Source organism: Alosa alosa, chromosome 4 (assembly GCF_017589495.1).
Source record: "Alosa alosa isolate M-15738 ecotype Scorff River chromosome 4, AALO_Geno_1.1, whole genome shotgun sequence".
NCBI classification, from domain to species: Eukaryota; Metazoa; Chordata; class Actinopteri; order Clupeiformes; family Clupeidae; genus Alosa; species Alosa alosa.
This window is the reverse complement of record NC_063192.1, coordinates 10,997,612-11,013,233: the sequence shown is the minus strand read 5'-3', so window position 1 is coordinate 11,013,233 and position 15,622 is coordinate 10,997,612. Positions and strand designations below refer to the sequence as shown.

General features: G+C 44.3%; 1 protein-coding gene across 1 annotated transcript in view; it reads left to right on the top strand.

Moving 5' to 3' along the window:
* LOC125292979 (ERC protein 2) overlaps positions 1 to 15,622 on the top strand; it is a 190,683-nt gene that overhangs the window by 3,667 nt on the left and 171,394 nt on the right. Inside the window, exons 2-3 of the mRNA XM_048240576.1 lie at positions 12,125 to 12,148; positions 12,852 to 13,292. Coding sequence (XP_048096533.1) covers positions 12,125 to 12,148; positions 12,852 to 13,292 — 465 coding nt within the window. The remainder of the gene's footprint in view (positions 1 to 12,124; positions 12,149 to 12,851; positions 13,293 to 15,622) is intronic.

The window sequence follows — 15,622 nt, the reverse complement described above, 5'->3', positions numbered from 1 at the left end:
CTTTCATTCAGCTGAAGTCACACCTTTCCCTGCACCATTGCCCTCTCACGGCTGACTTCCTCTCCGCTTTACTGTGTGTGCCTGTGATCGCCCAGTCACATCAATGTTTAAGCACAACACTGTTGCTCCCTTTAGCATGGCCATTCGTAGGAAAAAAGTACTCTTTATACAGTACAAATGCTGAGACCTCTGTGTAGAGCAGTGATCAAACCTCAACCTCAGACAACCTTTGACCTCTGAACTGTGGCAATAAGGATGGGGATCCACTGAGACTGGGGGGGGGATCTGCACAGCACTGTAAATAACAGCATCATGTCAAGCCATTAAAGACAATTCCAGTGTAAGCTTCAGTGTTGGTTTTGTGCTGTGGTGATAATGCACACACTGCACTCTTTTTCCCTGAGACTTTTTACAAGTGTCTCTGTCTTGGTGCGCTGACACAAGCACTCGCTACTGAGTCCTCCCCAGTCGCTCTCTTATCATCAGAACAGGGCCTCGGGTCACGGCAGACAGAAAGACCAAGCAGGAAATAGAGGCCAGATTAAAATGAGAGAGCCGCATCAATAAGATGACTAATGCTTGATACAGTGTAGGCATTTTTATGCTAATTGTGCAGAAGCATTTGTGCCTTCTTAGGATGACTTATTGTTCCACTTTGCAGAGAGAGAGAGAGCGAGAGAGCGAGAGCTGGCTGCTGGTTATATGCATCTGAAATCTGAGAGATTTATTGTGTTTAACAGGATGCTCTAAACTTGTGCTGAGGGACCCTGACTGGCTCCGTCTCAGTCACAGAAGCCTTTTGTGGGCACTTGAAGTGGAATTGAGGCAGATTAGTGGTTTGTGGGCATGAGAGGCACTTCAGCCATGAGGCAGTAATGAGGGTGGGCTCCGGAGCCGACGGGTCAAGTGCAGAGCTAGCATCAGTCGCTTGTGAGAACACCCCTTGAGCTTCGGTGCCAGCCGGGGCATGAAGTTGTCTCTGAATGTTGAAATTGTTTCTTGTTGTTTTCCCCCGGGAGAGGCAAGTGGAGCACAAAAAAGCAGCAGTTTTGAGCATCTGAGAAGTGTCTAAGTGGCTGTGATTGTTGCAATGACTGTCTCCTGTGCTTTTTATGAAAGTGGGCTAGGTTCAAGCGTATAAATGAATATGTTTTCCTTATGTGAATTATGCAAATGAGACTGAGTCTGGCAAGAGGGAAATCAAGAGACCTTGGACTGAATTTTCTGAGAGAAAAGTGTGAACCAGTGTGTGTGAAGAAGGAGCATTTGAAGAAGGCTCTTGCTCAGTGTAGCAACAGGCACAAAGACACCTTCCAGCAATGCGTCACCGCAGATGGTGGGGTGGTGGTGGAGGGGGTGGAGGAGGCTGGAGAGTAGATGAGTGGTTGAGTGGATGGGTGGTTTTTGATTTGAGCACTGACAGAGGAACAGCACTGCCCAGTACTGAACAGAATGATAGATAGATAGATAGAAAGATAAATAGATAGATACTTTATTGATCCTCAAGGGGAAATTCAAGGGTCTCAGTAGCATACAGACATAACACACAACATGCACTTACAGCAGAAATGGTAAACATAAGTATAAGTATAAACATATAACTAAACTCCACTGTACAATAAAGACAGTAGAAGATAAGACCGATAAGAAAACTAACAAAACTAAATACTAAATACACTATATAAGTTAAATTAAGAATGAACAGAACAGAACACAACCGGGGAAAATTAGCACATGCAATGTTCCTTCTTGCTGGTCTGTGGTGTCCCACCTGGTTCTGTGGTTCTGTTGTGTTGACGTACCACAGGGAAACATTACATTTCTTCAAAATGGACTCACATTTAGGAAGCACTTATATTGAAGGAGACAAACACATGCCCACACATGCCCCCCCTCCATTAGCTTCTTGTCACTGTGGTTTGTGCTCAGAGTGCCTAGACAAATGACAAGCAAGTAAGGAAACCTTTCAATAGACCACAAAAGCTTTGTCCTTTGAAAGAGTGAAGAAAATAGGCAGCAAAGTGCTTTGGTAGTATTAAGTGCCTCTTTTTAGAATGCAGAGAGGAGATGCAATTATTTCTGAATATGATTGGACAGTAGTATGATTCTCAGGGTATTATCATCATTTTTATCCTTCTTTATCATTTATTTTGTACTGCAGAGAGTTGATATAATTTAGCCAACGTTTTCTTATGATTCATATTTGAGAACATCTATTTCACATGCTCCAAGAGTGAGAATGAGTTTTTTCCCCCTCACAAAATGACTTTAATTCACCATAATTGGACATTGAAGCACTCACTCATCCAGCAATACAAAAGAGCTACTTCTTTTCATAAATACTTAAAAATGCTCAGCAACGTACAAGTCTTACTTCAGACCCAAGTGGGCAGATCTCCTGTTTGAGCTCAGTGAAGCAATCTCTACCAGCTCCTACTTCCAGAGTGGCATGTCTTCCTCTTTCATCTGGGAACTCTGGCTTCCTCACCAAGAGGTTACGTGCTCTATGTCTCCCTGCAGCCTCTGTAGTTTTGACCCACTGGTAGCATGTTCTGCCATGGCCTAGTTTTCTTTTTTTTGTCAAAAATCCATCGTGAGGTTGAAAGGATGATTATGGAGCATGAAGGGAAAAAAAGAGTGGTGTTCTTTCGCACGCTCGTCCTCTTGGAGAGGAACTCGAGGGGCTGGGTGTTACCTCAGCATGTTGGTGTTGTTCCGGTCTGCGCTGAGATGCCAAACACAGATTTCCATATTCACTTGGCAGAGTATGTAGCAGTGTGCTCATTCCTGCCATTTATGGGGCCAGGCTGTCAGTCTGTCGGACTCAGGGAATGTTGCTATGGGAGGCAAAGAAAGGCTCTGGAGAATAGCTCTGTATTTTATCACTGTATGGTTGGCTAAAGTGTCTGGCCTTGAATTGCAGTTAGACAAATGAATGAGGACACACACACACACATGCATGCAGAAACACACACACACATACGCACACATACGTACAGTACAGTACGCCACATGAAAAAGCGTAGTAATGGTTTCAGCAACACACTTCAATAATCATACATGAAATCCTCTCAGGGTCATGTCGACTGGTACTGAGCTGTGTGCGTGTGCGCGTGTGTGTACGTGTGCGTGTGCGCGTGTGTGTGTTTGCGTGTACTGCACACTCGTGCAATGAGGCTTCCATGAGCAACAGAAGGTGGGGTCGGCAGTAAGGCCTCTCTGTAGGTGTATGGACAGCTGCCCTCGGCGCCTCCCTCAGGGCACATCAGAAACACACTGGCCATGAGGAGTTGAGGAGGTGAGGAGGTGTGGAGGTGCACGACTGATAGCGCCCCCGCACACACCTGCAGGCCTGTGGTCACTGTAGCTCCTCAGGCTAATGATACAGCACATGAACAAAGCCTCTAGCCTGTCATTCGCCTCCGTAGCACTTTATCGCCTCCGTAGCACTATTGAGAAGGCGTTGCTCTGCCGAGCACATGAAGAATTATCTTGAATTTCCCCTTGGGGATCAATAAAGTATCTATCTATCTATCTATCTATCTATCTATCTATCTATCTATCTATGATAGCATTTCAGCTATTACTTGGTTCAACACAGCAGACTCACAATCCTCTAAGATGCCAAATGGAAATACAGTACAGTCTGTTAGTGACTGGATCTACGCCCACCTACCTAGTCCTTTTACTGGACAGTCTGTCAGTGACAACCTTTGAGGTGTTACCTACCTAGTGCTTCTACAGCTGACTCTCTGACCACCAATGCTAAATGCTATGTACGGTACCCTCCAGGTCCTCTGAGGCCAAAATGGCTATATAGTACTGTATGACGTGACTGGGCACATGGATATGCCACACAGACCTGGTGAGAGAGTGGTGCTTTAGCAGCTCCTTCCATCTCGGTGGGAGTTGGTCAACTACACTGAGCACAGGAAGTATGCCATTTGGCCACCGCTCTGCTGCCCTCTCCACTCCTCTCCTCTCCTCTCCTTTCCTCTCCTCTCTTCTCTCTTTCTCTCTCTGGGCACACAATGAAGAGACAGTCACCTGAGGCGTTCCTCCCACATGACTGACCTGGTGTGTGCAATATCTCGGTAACAGAGATGTGATTAATGCCTAAACGGGCTAGAAAAGAGAAGAATGTTATTATATAAAGACATTCATGAGATTCCAATGCTATTTTGTAAAGGTTTTTGTAAACAAGATCTTTGTTTTTGTAAATAAAATCTTTTAGATGGGGCTTGAGGGAACATTGCCCTTTGTGAGCATAATTTAATTCCAGCTTTTGACCTGCAGATAGTGCCTGGCCAATTACATCGAGTTAGACAAATTAAATGTCAAATTTGTCGCTGCCTGCAGGCATTTGAAATGGACCTGTTTGAAAATCACATTCTTTCCTGGCCCCATGTCCTCATATGCCCTTGTCCTTGAAGTTTGAAACACTGTGCTCATCATAGAACCTGAGGTAGCATGATAAGTGGCAATTTTACTGGATTTTTCATCTGCACACGATGGCATACGCCCAAACTCATAAAACTCATGGATCACAAACTCTGACTTCTGAGCCAAGCTCATGCCTGACTGACTGCAAGGAGATGCTGTTTCAAAATGATGGAGACGTCATGGCTGCCATTTTCCCTGCGTGCCATGTGCCGTTTTGGAGCTCGTGGCTGGGAGATGGTGCCGGCGCTGGAGGATGGTGTTGTTGACGTGTCTGGCTGAGGTTGAAAGCGCCTTCATCAGTGCCGCATTATGCTGGGGCGTCCGCAGAGATAACCGATCTGCTCACAATAAACCTTGTTTGTCATCAAGGTCCCAGTTTGTGTCCATCAGAGCCGTGTGCTCATTCACATCCACTTACTGCCTTACAAAGAGAAAACAGAAGCTCTGATTATGGTGTTTGTGTTTGTGTGTTCCCATTTTAGTGTGTGTGTGTGTGTCTGGACCACGCAGGGAATTTGTTGTCACATCACCATTCTCCTCTCTCAGAGCTCCTGCCTGTCAGTTCTCTGATTGAAATGAAATGGCTTCTTAATTAGCATTCTCTTCATGAGAGGAATGATTACTGTGCTGCAGCTAATGACAATCGCTCATCCCCACACTTTCTTTCTTTCTCTCTTTCTTTCTTTCTTTCTTTCTTTCTTTCTTTCTCTATTTCTCTCTCTTTCTTTCTTTCTCTCTTTCTTTCTCTACTCTAACTGGATGTGGTCCACACCTTTCCCCCCTCCTCCCTGTTCCTGTCACCACCACGCACTCCTCCTCCCCTCTCATGGTGTGACAGCAGATGCCTCTCTGGTGGGTGGAGGATGGAGATGTATAGGTTTGGTTTACCTCTGTTTCAGCCTGCCTGAGAAATCTGCACACTAATGCTCCAAACAGGGCTTTACCAGAGGATGACTTCTGTGCCTTCTGTGTGTGTGTGTGTGTGTGTATGTGTGTGTGTGTGTGTGTGTCTGTGTGTGTGTGTGGCTGTATGTGTGTGTGGCTGTATGTGTGTGGCTGTGTGTGTGTGTCTGTGGTGTGTGTGTGTGTGTGTGTGTGTGTGTGTGTGTGTGTGTGTGTGTGTGTGTGTGTGTGTGTGTGTGTGTGTGTGTGTGTGTGTGTGTGTGTGTGTGCGCGCGTGGGCATGTATTGATTTAACACGGTAGCCAATGCGCTGAATACAGTGTAGTTGTAGCAGATTGATTGCCTCTGTGCCTTAGTCATGACTCTCACTCACATTCATCCTCTTTACTTGTGAATGCCTTTCCTCTCTCTCTCTCAGTTCTTCTTTCTCTCTTCCTCTCTCTTTCATTCTCTCTCTCTCTCTCTCTCCTCTCTCTCTGCCTCTTTCTCTTTCTGTTGCTGCCCTTCTTTCTTTCTCTGTCCAAAGTAAGGATAGGATGGATGAGGATCTCTGTCCTTGGATAAATGTAATCTTGACCAAGTGCACCTCTAGTCTTCCACCTAAATCAGCCATTTATCCCATACCTGTGTGGACTATATCCAGGCTGTAATCATAATATACTTTGAGGGACCCCCCACACACACACACCAATACGAAGGCATAACATCTTATGCTACAGTAGTATCACTCACTGTCCAAAATAATCACTTGTTACAAACTGGAAAATGGTATGCTAAATGGTTAAATAACTGACTGAGAAAGAGAGTGCAGAGGTGAGATGATCTCAGTTAAGTGAAGAAACCTGATTACAGAGAATTATCAGGAAAACACTTTTTTGTGCAATTTGCCTTGCACAATAATCCGCTCTTGAGCCATCACTTTGTAGAATACCATGGAATTATGAAATACCGATTGATATTCTGTACTGATGTACAAATTGGTCATTATTTATTAGAAATGATGCACTGCCGTCTCTCTCTGCCCTTCGGCTCCTGTAGCATTTGATCAGTGCTCTTTTTAAGCTGAACTAGTAGTGCTTAACTACAAAGTATTGTTAACTGTTGTCTTATGGCATGGCGGAGGTCATACATAATCTTATGGGATCATGTAAACAATATTCAAACCAAAACAACTGCTTCCTAGACTAAGCTATGACACTTTTTTTACAAGATAGGTCAGTTTTTTCTCCTTTACTTGCCCCACGCCACCTTCTATCCCTGCCCAAATGACATCATCATGGCCCCTTCCCCCCTCTCTCTTAAGGCTACTTTGAATGCGTTAGTTTACATGATCTCATGGTACCATGATAATACAGCCACACAAAGGTTTTTGAATATTTGCTACTTTGGCCACAATATGCACAGATTTATGTTCATATGATTATAGTTATAGTTGTAATTTGTTCAACCTTCAATGGCATTAGATAGAATGGCACACAAAAATGAGAAAAACAGTATTATTAGACATTATTGTTTAAAAGAAAACATATTCACATATCACCCCATGTGTTCATGAATTTGTAGATATGACAGAATGGCAGGAACTGATTTTACCCCCCATGCACATTTGGTCCCCCTCAATGTTAACTCCATGGCTACAGCCTTGGACTATATTATTGCCATTGCTCTGCCTGGGTTGTGCATGTATATCTGGCTATTGGGCACATCAACAGATTATAATGATATGCACAAGGTTCTGCTTCATAGGTGACAGTACGAGGGGCTGTGAGGATGCATTAGAATACTAAATGTCACCTTTTGCTTCAGTGCATTGTGGTCCGAGTGACACGAGGAGTCGCCGTAGAAACACACCTCTGAACCAGGCCATCTGCTCCCTGGCATGTGTGACACCACCTCAGAGTCCACTGACATGAGATAAACATCGCAATGGCGCTGTGGATGTTAGTATCAGATAGCACACACACACACACACACACACACACACACACACACACACACACACACACACACACACACACACACACTCACCAGTGCTGGACTTATCACTATCATTATTTGTTGCCATGAACAACTGTTTTCTTTATTCAATTTTCTGTTGGCTACTAAATCAAGCTTGTCTGGAAATAGATTACTGTTTTTTCATAAAACTAACCCAAGTCAATAATGAAGAGGTGGCACAGTGAGTTCATCTTGGAACTTTAAAGATTTAGCGACGGCTCAAACAACAGTGCCTGAGAAAGACACTGGTACTGTGTGTTCCTTTGGTTCCAGTCACGGCTCCACACACAGTAATCTAATGGAACAAAAATGCAGAAATGCAAAATCGTCAACTGAGAATGAACAAAGGTCCAAGTGAACTTTTGAGAAAAACCCTTTCTAAAACCACAATCAAATAACCACCATTCTATTAAATTAATTTTCAGATTATATCATCAATCATTATCATTGCATTATCAAAATCATATTATTTAGTTGCAAAAAAGATAGACTGTTACTTCTCGGTTGATGATTTCTGTGTTACAAACTTTTATACTTTCCAAGAGTTTATCACACTTGTCTGTTAAACGAATGCCTGCAAATAAGCCCAGTGTGCATGTGTTGTTCCAAAGCCCTGCTGAGAACCAAAACCTCCCTCAGACAGTGTTGACAAACTGGGACATGTCTGTAGGGCATGGGGTTAACCAGGACAGAGCCAATGAGTGCAGGGCAGAGTTGAGGAAATGAAAGGGGGAGAAGAGATGAAGGTGTGTCAGAGAGAGAGTGAGATGAAGGGGAACAGAGAGATGAAGAGGATGAGTGTCTCAGTTACCCAGATGGATGTAACTATTTCCATTCTTCCGAGACTTTGCACTCTTACCTCAGAGTCTTCAGAATATACTCAGCTGAGAGAGAGAGCGAGAGAGTTGAAAATGTAGTTGGAAATACAGTGAATGTTAAATTCCACTCTCTTTAAAACTGCTATTGCATGGTGGTGCTGATGGATTCCTTCAAAATCGATAATTGAGAGCACATACACACACACACACACACACACACACACACACACACACACACACACACACAGGAAGCTCAGCACTGGAGGAGATTTTTAGGCATGCTGCACAGGGCTGTTGCATCTTGGCAGGCTGTGTCTTCGGCCCACGCTCGTGTTTCAGAACAAAAATCTAAAATTCAATATTTGAGCTGAATACATTATCTGAAGCAAACATGACAAATGGAGGCATCACCTCCAGAAAGATGGCCGTATTTGGGCCAGCGGCTCGTTTGTTCAAGGCTCGCTGGCACGCGTGGATCCTGAGGCAACTGCTCTTACTTTGTGATTTGCGGTGTATTAGGGGCAATTATTTTGTCAGTGTGAATCACTGTGTACAAGAAGCTTCTGCACAGTGCACACACACACACACACACACACACACACACACACACACACAGCCACACACACACATGGGCTTAAATAGTCTGTCTGCACTCTTTGTGCATCCTGTGCTTGTGTCAGTGAAGTACCGGTACTAGCATTTCTGTAAGGGATAATGTACAGTATAGAACGCCGGTCATTATTGGGAAAATAAATCCCGACAGGGCGAACCGAACTTGTTCCGGTCTTGTTCCGCCCTGAAGGGACTTATTTTTCAATAATGATCAGCTTCTATACATTATCCCGCTTATTACATGGCTACTTGCCAAAGCGAAATAATAAACTCCCCACGATATGACTTTAGCCTACATAACCTATCCTATTTGTTACCATTCATCGTGGCATTTGCTGAAACAAATAGTTTGCAACAACACACGCTGAACTTGAATTAAACATTCTTTAGAACACAGCTGATCAACCGTCTGCTTTCACTTTTGAATGAAGTTCCAGTCCTTGCGTAGTGATATGAAATACCTGAATTAGAAGCACAAATTCTGTTGCCATTGACAGCGGTCATTATTTTTTTCAGAGGTCCTTTCCCAAGAAATAATGACCGCTAGAACTTTGGGAAATCCCATTCAAGTCAATGGAGCGTTCTACTTGCCTTGACTTGTGAAGAGCCGTGTAATAAGTAGTATTAATAGACAGTGTATATTTTGTTTGTGTGTGTGTATGTGTGTATGCCTGTATGGGTATGTGTGTATGTGTGTATGTGTGTATGTTTGTGATAGATAGAGTTTGTGTGTCTTTGTGTATGCTATATAGTGTGTGTGTGTATATGTGTATGCCCGTATGTGTGTGTAGGCTATGTTAGTGTGGGAGAGAGATTAAAGTTGCGATTGATGGTTTAAGGAGTGTACAATATTTGCACTAGATTGGGATGGATGAGAGAAGTGTAGTCTGCTCCGCTGACTGACAGACAGACACACTGACAGGCAGATAGGCAAGCATGCAGGCAGGCGGGCGGGCAGCTCTGAGCGGCTCCTTAATGGTGTGCTGTTGTCAGCACCTCAGCCTGAGGGCCAGGACACAGCACCATACTGCAGCTCTCCGCAGCGCCTTAATCTGTGTGAGTTATGGCTCTACTGATGCCACTCTGCACTGGACTGGCAATAACACTACAGCCTCCTGTGCTTTCTCACCCCTGTAGGGCACACTTTGGCTGAACACACACTTAAAGCTCCTCGCTAGGAGGGGGATGAACTTTTGTTTATGTACACCGACATCACACACTGTTAGCCACTTATCACCTGTAATCATGTGGCATTATCTGATGGGCATCATGGCTTTTAATAGTAGCCTAGCCTAGCTGCTGAATTTAAAACAAATGGGCATGATATTATCTAGTAAAAATGCTTTTTTGAGTGTAGGAGTTCTGAAACACGGATTTGGTAAATGGTGTTGTTTTATGAGATGTTGTTTTTTAATTTTTTAAGTGAACTAATCAAAATGGCACACGTTAACTTGCTGTGTGTTGATGGCGCCGAATGTAAAAGCTGCTGTTGAAAGGAGCTTTACTGCCATCTGTTGGATGTTGGTGGTTGCACAACATCGACACCTAGCAAGTGTGGAGTATTTGGGTTGTAGCAGCTCCTTTCATACGCCTTTATTGTGTGTCTATTAATATAAACCAGATAGACCCATTAAGACAGGCCTGACAGGAACAGTACTGCCATTACTGTCCATAGAAATGCTATGTACGTAATGTGATGTACCTGTTTGTTTGTGCATTGTGCTGAGAGCCCTCGTGCCTTGTGTGTTTCTCTGCTGAGAGTTTTGTATAGATTGACAGGTGAGCATTGGTCAGGCCCATAGACTGTATGGAACATAGCTGAATGGAGCCACTATGTCCAGTTCTATATATATATATATATATATATATATATATATATATATATATATATATATATATATATATATATATATATATATATATATATATATATATATATATATATATATATATATATACAGTATGGGCAGGCCCAGTGTGGTGGTCATGAGTCTCCTGGACATGGGCACCAAGGTATCTTTTCTATAAATGATGGTTGATGGTAGTTCTAGTAGGGTGCACTTCCATTGCACATATGAGGCCAGTGAATCGGACAATGTCCTTAAAAAGGGTTGAGTATTGGTGTCTGGCAATACAATGCATACCACGATACAGGGGTAACAGTTCTGAAATATGCAGTATTTCAATACTGTAACCAAGATATAAAGATTTTTAAAATGTTATTTTAGGAAAACTGTCATAGTAGAAAGAACTGTTTGTCTCAGACAATGTTGTTACATTGGAGTCAAACAGTCAAATAGCTCAAGATAAATGACAACATATCTAGTGATTGGGGGATTAACACAACTCAAATTGACTTTATCTTTGCAAGTAAACTGTTACGTCGATACAGTGTTTTTCAGAAACGACAGCATCTCAAAACATATTATCACCATACTGAAGTCAAGTGTATCAATACACCACTGTCCTAAAGAGATTTGAAAAAGTTTTATTTCCCGGGGTGGCAAAAGATCCTCCATATATATGAAAGGGCAGTGGTGGTAAAGGAGAGGTTCTTCCTGGGTTGTGGAGAAGATGCCACTGTTGATGCGTGTGATGTCTGTGGCATCAGGCAGGTGGTTGCTGCTCAGTAGGGGGATGATGAGTCCCCCTCAAATCTTCCATACTAGGTAGTGGGGAGGGTGTCTCGTTTCTCGTACCGCTCTCACCCACTGCCAACTGCGAATCCATACAAAAGTAGTTGAAGCTAGGGGAGCTGTCCAAACCAGAAGCGGAGGCCATCACTTTAGGAAGAAAAAAACGCTCATCTTTACTGAAGCAAATTCTCTATTTGTATTCACAGTTGTACAGAAGCCTGACTCATACTCCAAAAGCTTTTTGTAATAGAAAGAAAATTCCCAATTTGTATTCATAGTCTCTTTTCTTTGTAAAGAGCCACTTAATTCTTAAAACTTAACTCACTTTTGACTCTTCAAGCATTACCGTACATTTTCATTTGTGGACTCTTGTACACATGTAAACTTCCCCATAGATACTGTATGTCTTCAAACTCTGCATTGTGATAATGACTATAGTATCATTATAACTCAAATTATCACATACCCCTCCATATATGGACTTTTCAGAATAAAAGAAACGTGTATAAATATTCTGTGTTCTGCTTTGCATGATTTCTTTTGAGTATCTACATTATTAGAAGCTTTTTTCTGTTGCTGCTTACAGTATGTGCTGCTGCCTGCTATCATTTTTGTGGCTGTGCTGTTTTCCATTTTTTGTTGCTGCTCTCGTGTTTTACCAGATTTCTTTGGTTCTGTTTACTGTTCCCTTCATGTATCGATTCTCTGCTGAAGTCACTGGACCCCCGGAGAGCCAAGGTTTGTGCATGAGTCTTCTGTTCTGTCTGTCTTTTGTTGCTTCCACATAGTCACTGTCTTAGCCTTTTCTTTTAGCTCAGTATTTCTTTTTAGTTTAGCGTTATTTTTGTGTGTCGAGATGTGCATGCTCCTTGTGTGTTGTATGTTTAACCGTCTGTTGTCTAATTTCTTTCCAAACGGCTCTCTAAAGACCATGAGGCCATGGACTACTGTCTGTCTCTCCAGTGATAGCTTGGCAAGCAGTATACTTCAGATACTAAAAAGCCTTTATTTGTACATTCCTCTGGGAAGTTTGTTCTGGATAACTTTAAAGTTACTCTGGATATCAAAGTAAGACTTGTGCCACAGGTTTATAGAGAATGAATGCGACTAATGCAGAAAAAGGCTACTGAATGGAACTGTTATCTACAGTATGCTTTCCCCTGCTTTGCAACCTTAATGGCAAGGGCAATATAAAGTGAAATGTAATATTTAGACATTCAGACAGCAGAAATTACACAATTAAACGCCTCTCTGTCAAAGGTAGGCGTCTCCTTGTAGTTCAGTTCACTATTTTCTTCCTCCATCAGTATTGTCATCTCACTATGTTCTCCTCTTTGTCTCTCTCTACCTCACTCTACCACTCTCTCTCTCTCTCTCTCTCTCTCTCTTTCTCTCTCTCTTTCTCTTTCTCTTTCTCTCTCTGGGACCACGGCTCTGCCAGCACTTGCAGATGACCATCCAGGCCCTGCAGGACGAGCTGCGCACCCAGCGGGACCTGAACCAGCTGCTGCAGCAGGAGAGCCGCAGCAGCGTCGGGGGCGGCGTGAGCCCCGAGCGCCTGTCGGCCGTGGAGCCCACCGAGGAGAACTTCCAGCGGCTGCAGACGGAGCACGAGCGGCAGGCCAAGGAGCTGTACCTGCTGCGCAAGACGCTGGAGGAGATGGAGCTGCGCATCGAGAGCCAGAAGCAGACGCTGGCCGCCCGCGACGAGTCCATCAAGAAGCTGCTGGAGATGCTGCAGACGGGCAAGGGGCTGCCCGGCAGCCTGGCCGACGGAGAGGGCGTCGGGGGGCTGCGCGCCCGCCGCGAAGCGGAGGAGCAGCTGGGCCACCTGGAGGTCATCCTGGAGCAGAAGGAGAAGGAGAACCTGCACCTTAGGGAGGTGAGGGAGGCGAGAAACGAAACGAGCTGAGATGAGACTGGCCAAGCTGAGCCTCAGCTGATGCTGCTGTGACACCTCGGAGACCATGTTACCCACACGCTTAGAGAGAAATGGTGTCGTCTTACGCCCGGGCTACGCTGGGTCCGCAAGTGACGTGCTCTGTTTGTGGAGCGTAAAAATACTTTCAGAAGACGGGTCTAATTTTTCCAAATGTATGTGCCAGTGTAGCAAGTTCCACTGACTACAGTGGAAGCTAGTTGTTGCAGCGAATGGAACACTTAAGTTACAGAAAGTAAAAGTTCTGCCAAATATTTGATCCAACCATTTAGTAAACCAGCTCATCCTAATAGCAGCCAGGTAGATCAGATAATTAGTGATATCACCTGTGTTAAGTGCACAGGTAGAAAGAATATATGGCAGGGCTTTTGCTTTCTGGAATCACACAATTGGATTCCATCAGCCCTATATGTATATCTAGACACACCCCAGTAGAGACGTAGACACACACACACACACTCTTGCTGCCGCCAGCTCTTCAGTACGACACTCACTGAGGGATTGCAAGGCCAGAAATAGCGGCTGCCGTAGTCAAGAGGCAGTTTATTTTTGCCTCCTAAATCTTCTTAGCGTTTAATTTCTTTACCTCTGTCACCGAGTGCCGAGTGCACATCTGGGCCTGACGGACTTAAGCCACCATCGTATCGTCCTGTCCTTGCACGATCCCTCTTCCAATCCCGTGGCCCGGAATATCCCCCCCCCCCCTCCCTCTGCCGTCCTCCCACCCCCCTCCGTGTCTGGACAGGGGCATCGCCACGGCGACTCCCCCTTTGACAGCGTGGTTTAGGGAACTCTTGAGGAAAAGCTGACGTGGAGTCAGAGACGGCGTGTGTAGGAGGGAAAGAGAGAGACTTGATCCGTGTGTGTGTGTGTGTGTGTGTGTGTGTGTGTGTGTGTGTGCGCGCGCGCGCGCGCGCGTGCGTGTGTGTTTTCATGTGGGTGGGTGTGGGTGTGTGTATGCACATGTCAGGTGAGTACCTCAGATCAGTCCTGTCTGTAGTTATTTTTTACACTGCAAGCTTAAGTGAGTGTAGTTGTGCGTGTGTGTGTGTGTGTGTGTGTGTGTGTGTGTGTGTGTGTGTATTTGTGTGTGTGCTCCCATGTGTGTACATGAGTGTATGGGTGTGTGTGTTTGTGAGTGTGTAGATTTTGTGTGTTCATGTTTGTTTGTGTCATGTGCATATTGGAGCACGTGTGTCTGTGGGTGTTCTTGTGTGTATGTGTGGTTTTATGTTTGTGTGTGTAGGTGTGGTTTATATGTGTTCACCATGTGTGTGTGTGTGCGCGCGTGTGTGTGTTTATTCTACAGCAGATAAACAGTAGCTGTCCCAGTGCGTATTAATCTGTGATTAATGAAGGTAAACAGCCAGCCTGTGGTGAATGAAAGAAGGAACAGATTGTCTCCCCTCTTTCCCATTTCAGACACACTGAGGGACAGTCTTGCTGAAAGAGGTGTGTGTGTGTGTGTCTGTGTGTGTGTGTCTGTGTGTGTGTATGTGTCTGTCTGTGTGTGTGTGTGTGTGTGTGTGTCTGTGTGTGTGTGTTTGTGTGCATGTGGACATAATGGTAGGACGTTTTTCATAGAGGATGAGGAAATGAAAAAGGCTTTTCCCCTGGTTTGCTCATACCTTATTAGAGTAATTACCTCTTTATTAGACATCTCCATCTCTCTACAAGTGTGTGTGTGTGTGTGTGTGTGTGTGTGTGTGTGTCTATCAGGGGACAGGGGGTGGATTCAGTAAGCTTGTCTCTGTGTACGTATACCATATGGTAAGACTTATACCTTTAACTTCTTCTTCTTTCATACATGATTTTGGGTCTTATGTGCATCCAGTATTTTGCGTATTAGAATTGTGTTTTAGCTTTATTCATGGACTATTTGTGCAAGAGTTTTGCTTTTGTGTGTGTGTGTATGTGTGTGTGTGTGTGTGTGTGTGTGGGGGGGCAGGTGTGTGTGTGTGTGTGTATGTGTGTGTGTGTGTGTGTGGACATGTATAAACACTGGTGCACTTTGCCCCTGCACTAATAACGGTCCTCGTTAACCCTGGCAGAGCAACGAGACGAGAGGCCGCTCTCTATTAAGAGGTGCTACTCTTCGTTAATTTCATTAGCTACCACGGAAACAAGCTGAATGGCTTTCCATTACCTCGCTCATTACTTTCCTTTAATTACGCATCATATTTGTTTTTGGCCAGATAATAAATGCCTCTGTTTGGCTCACACATCATTGCCTTTTATTTTTCCTTCAAACACTGGGAGAGAGCGTAGGGCAA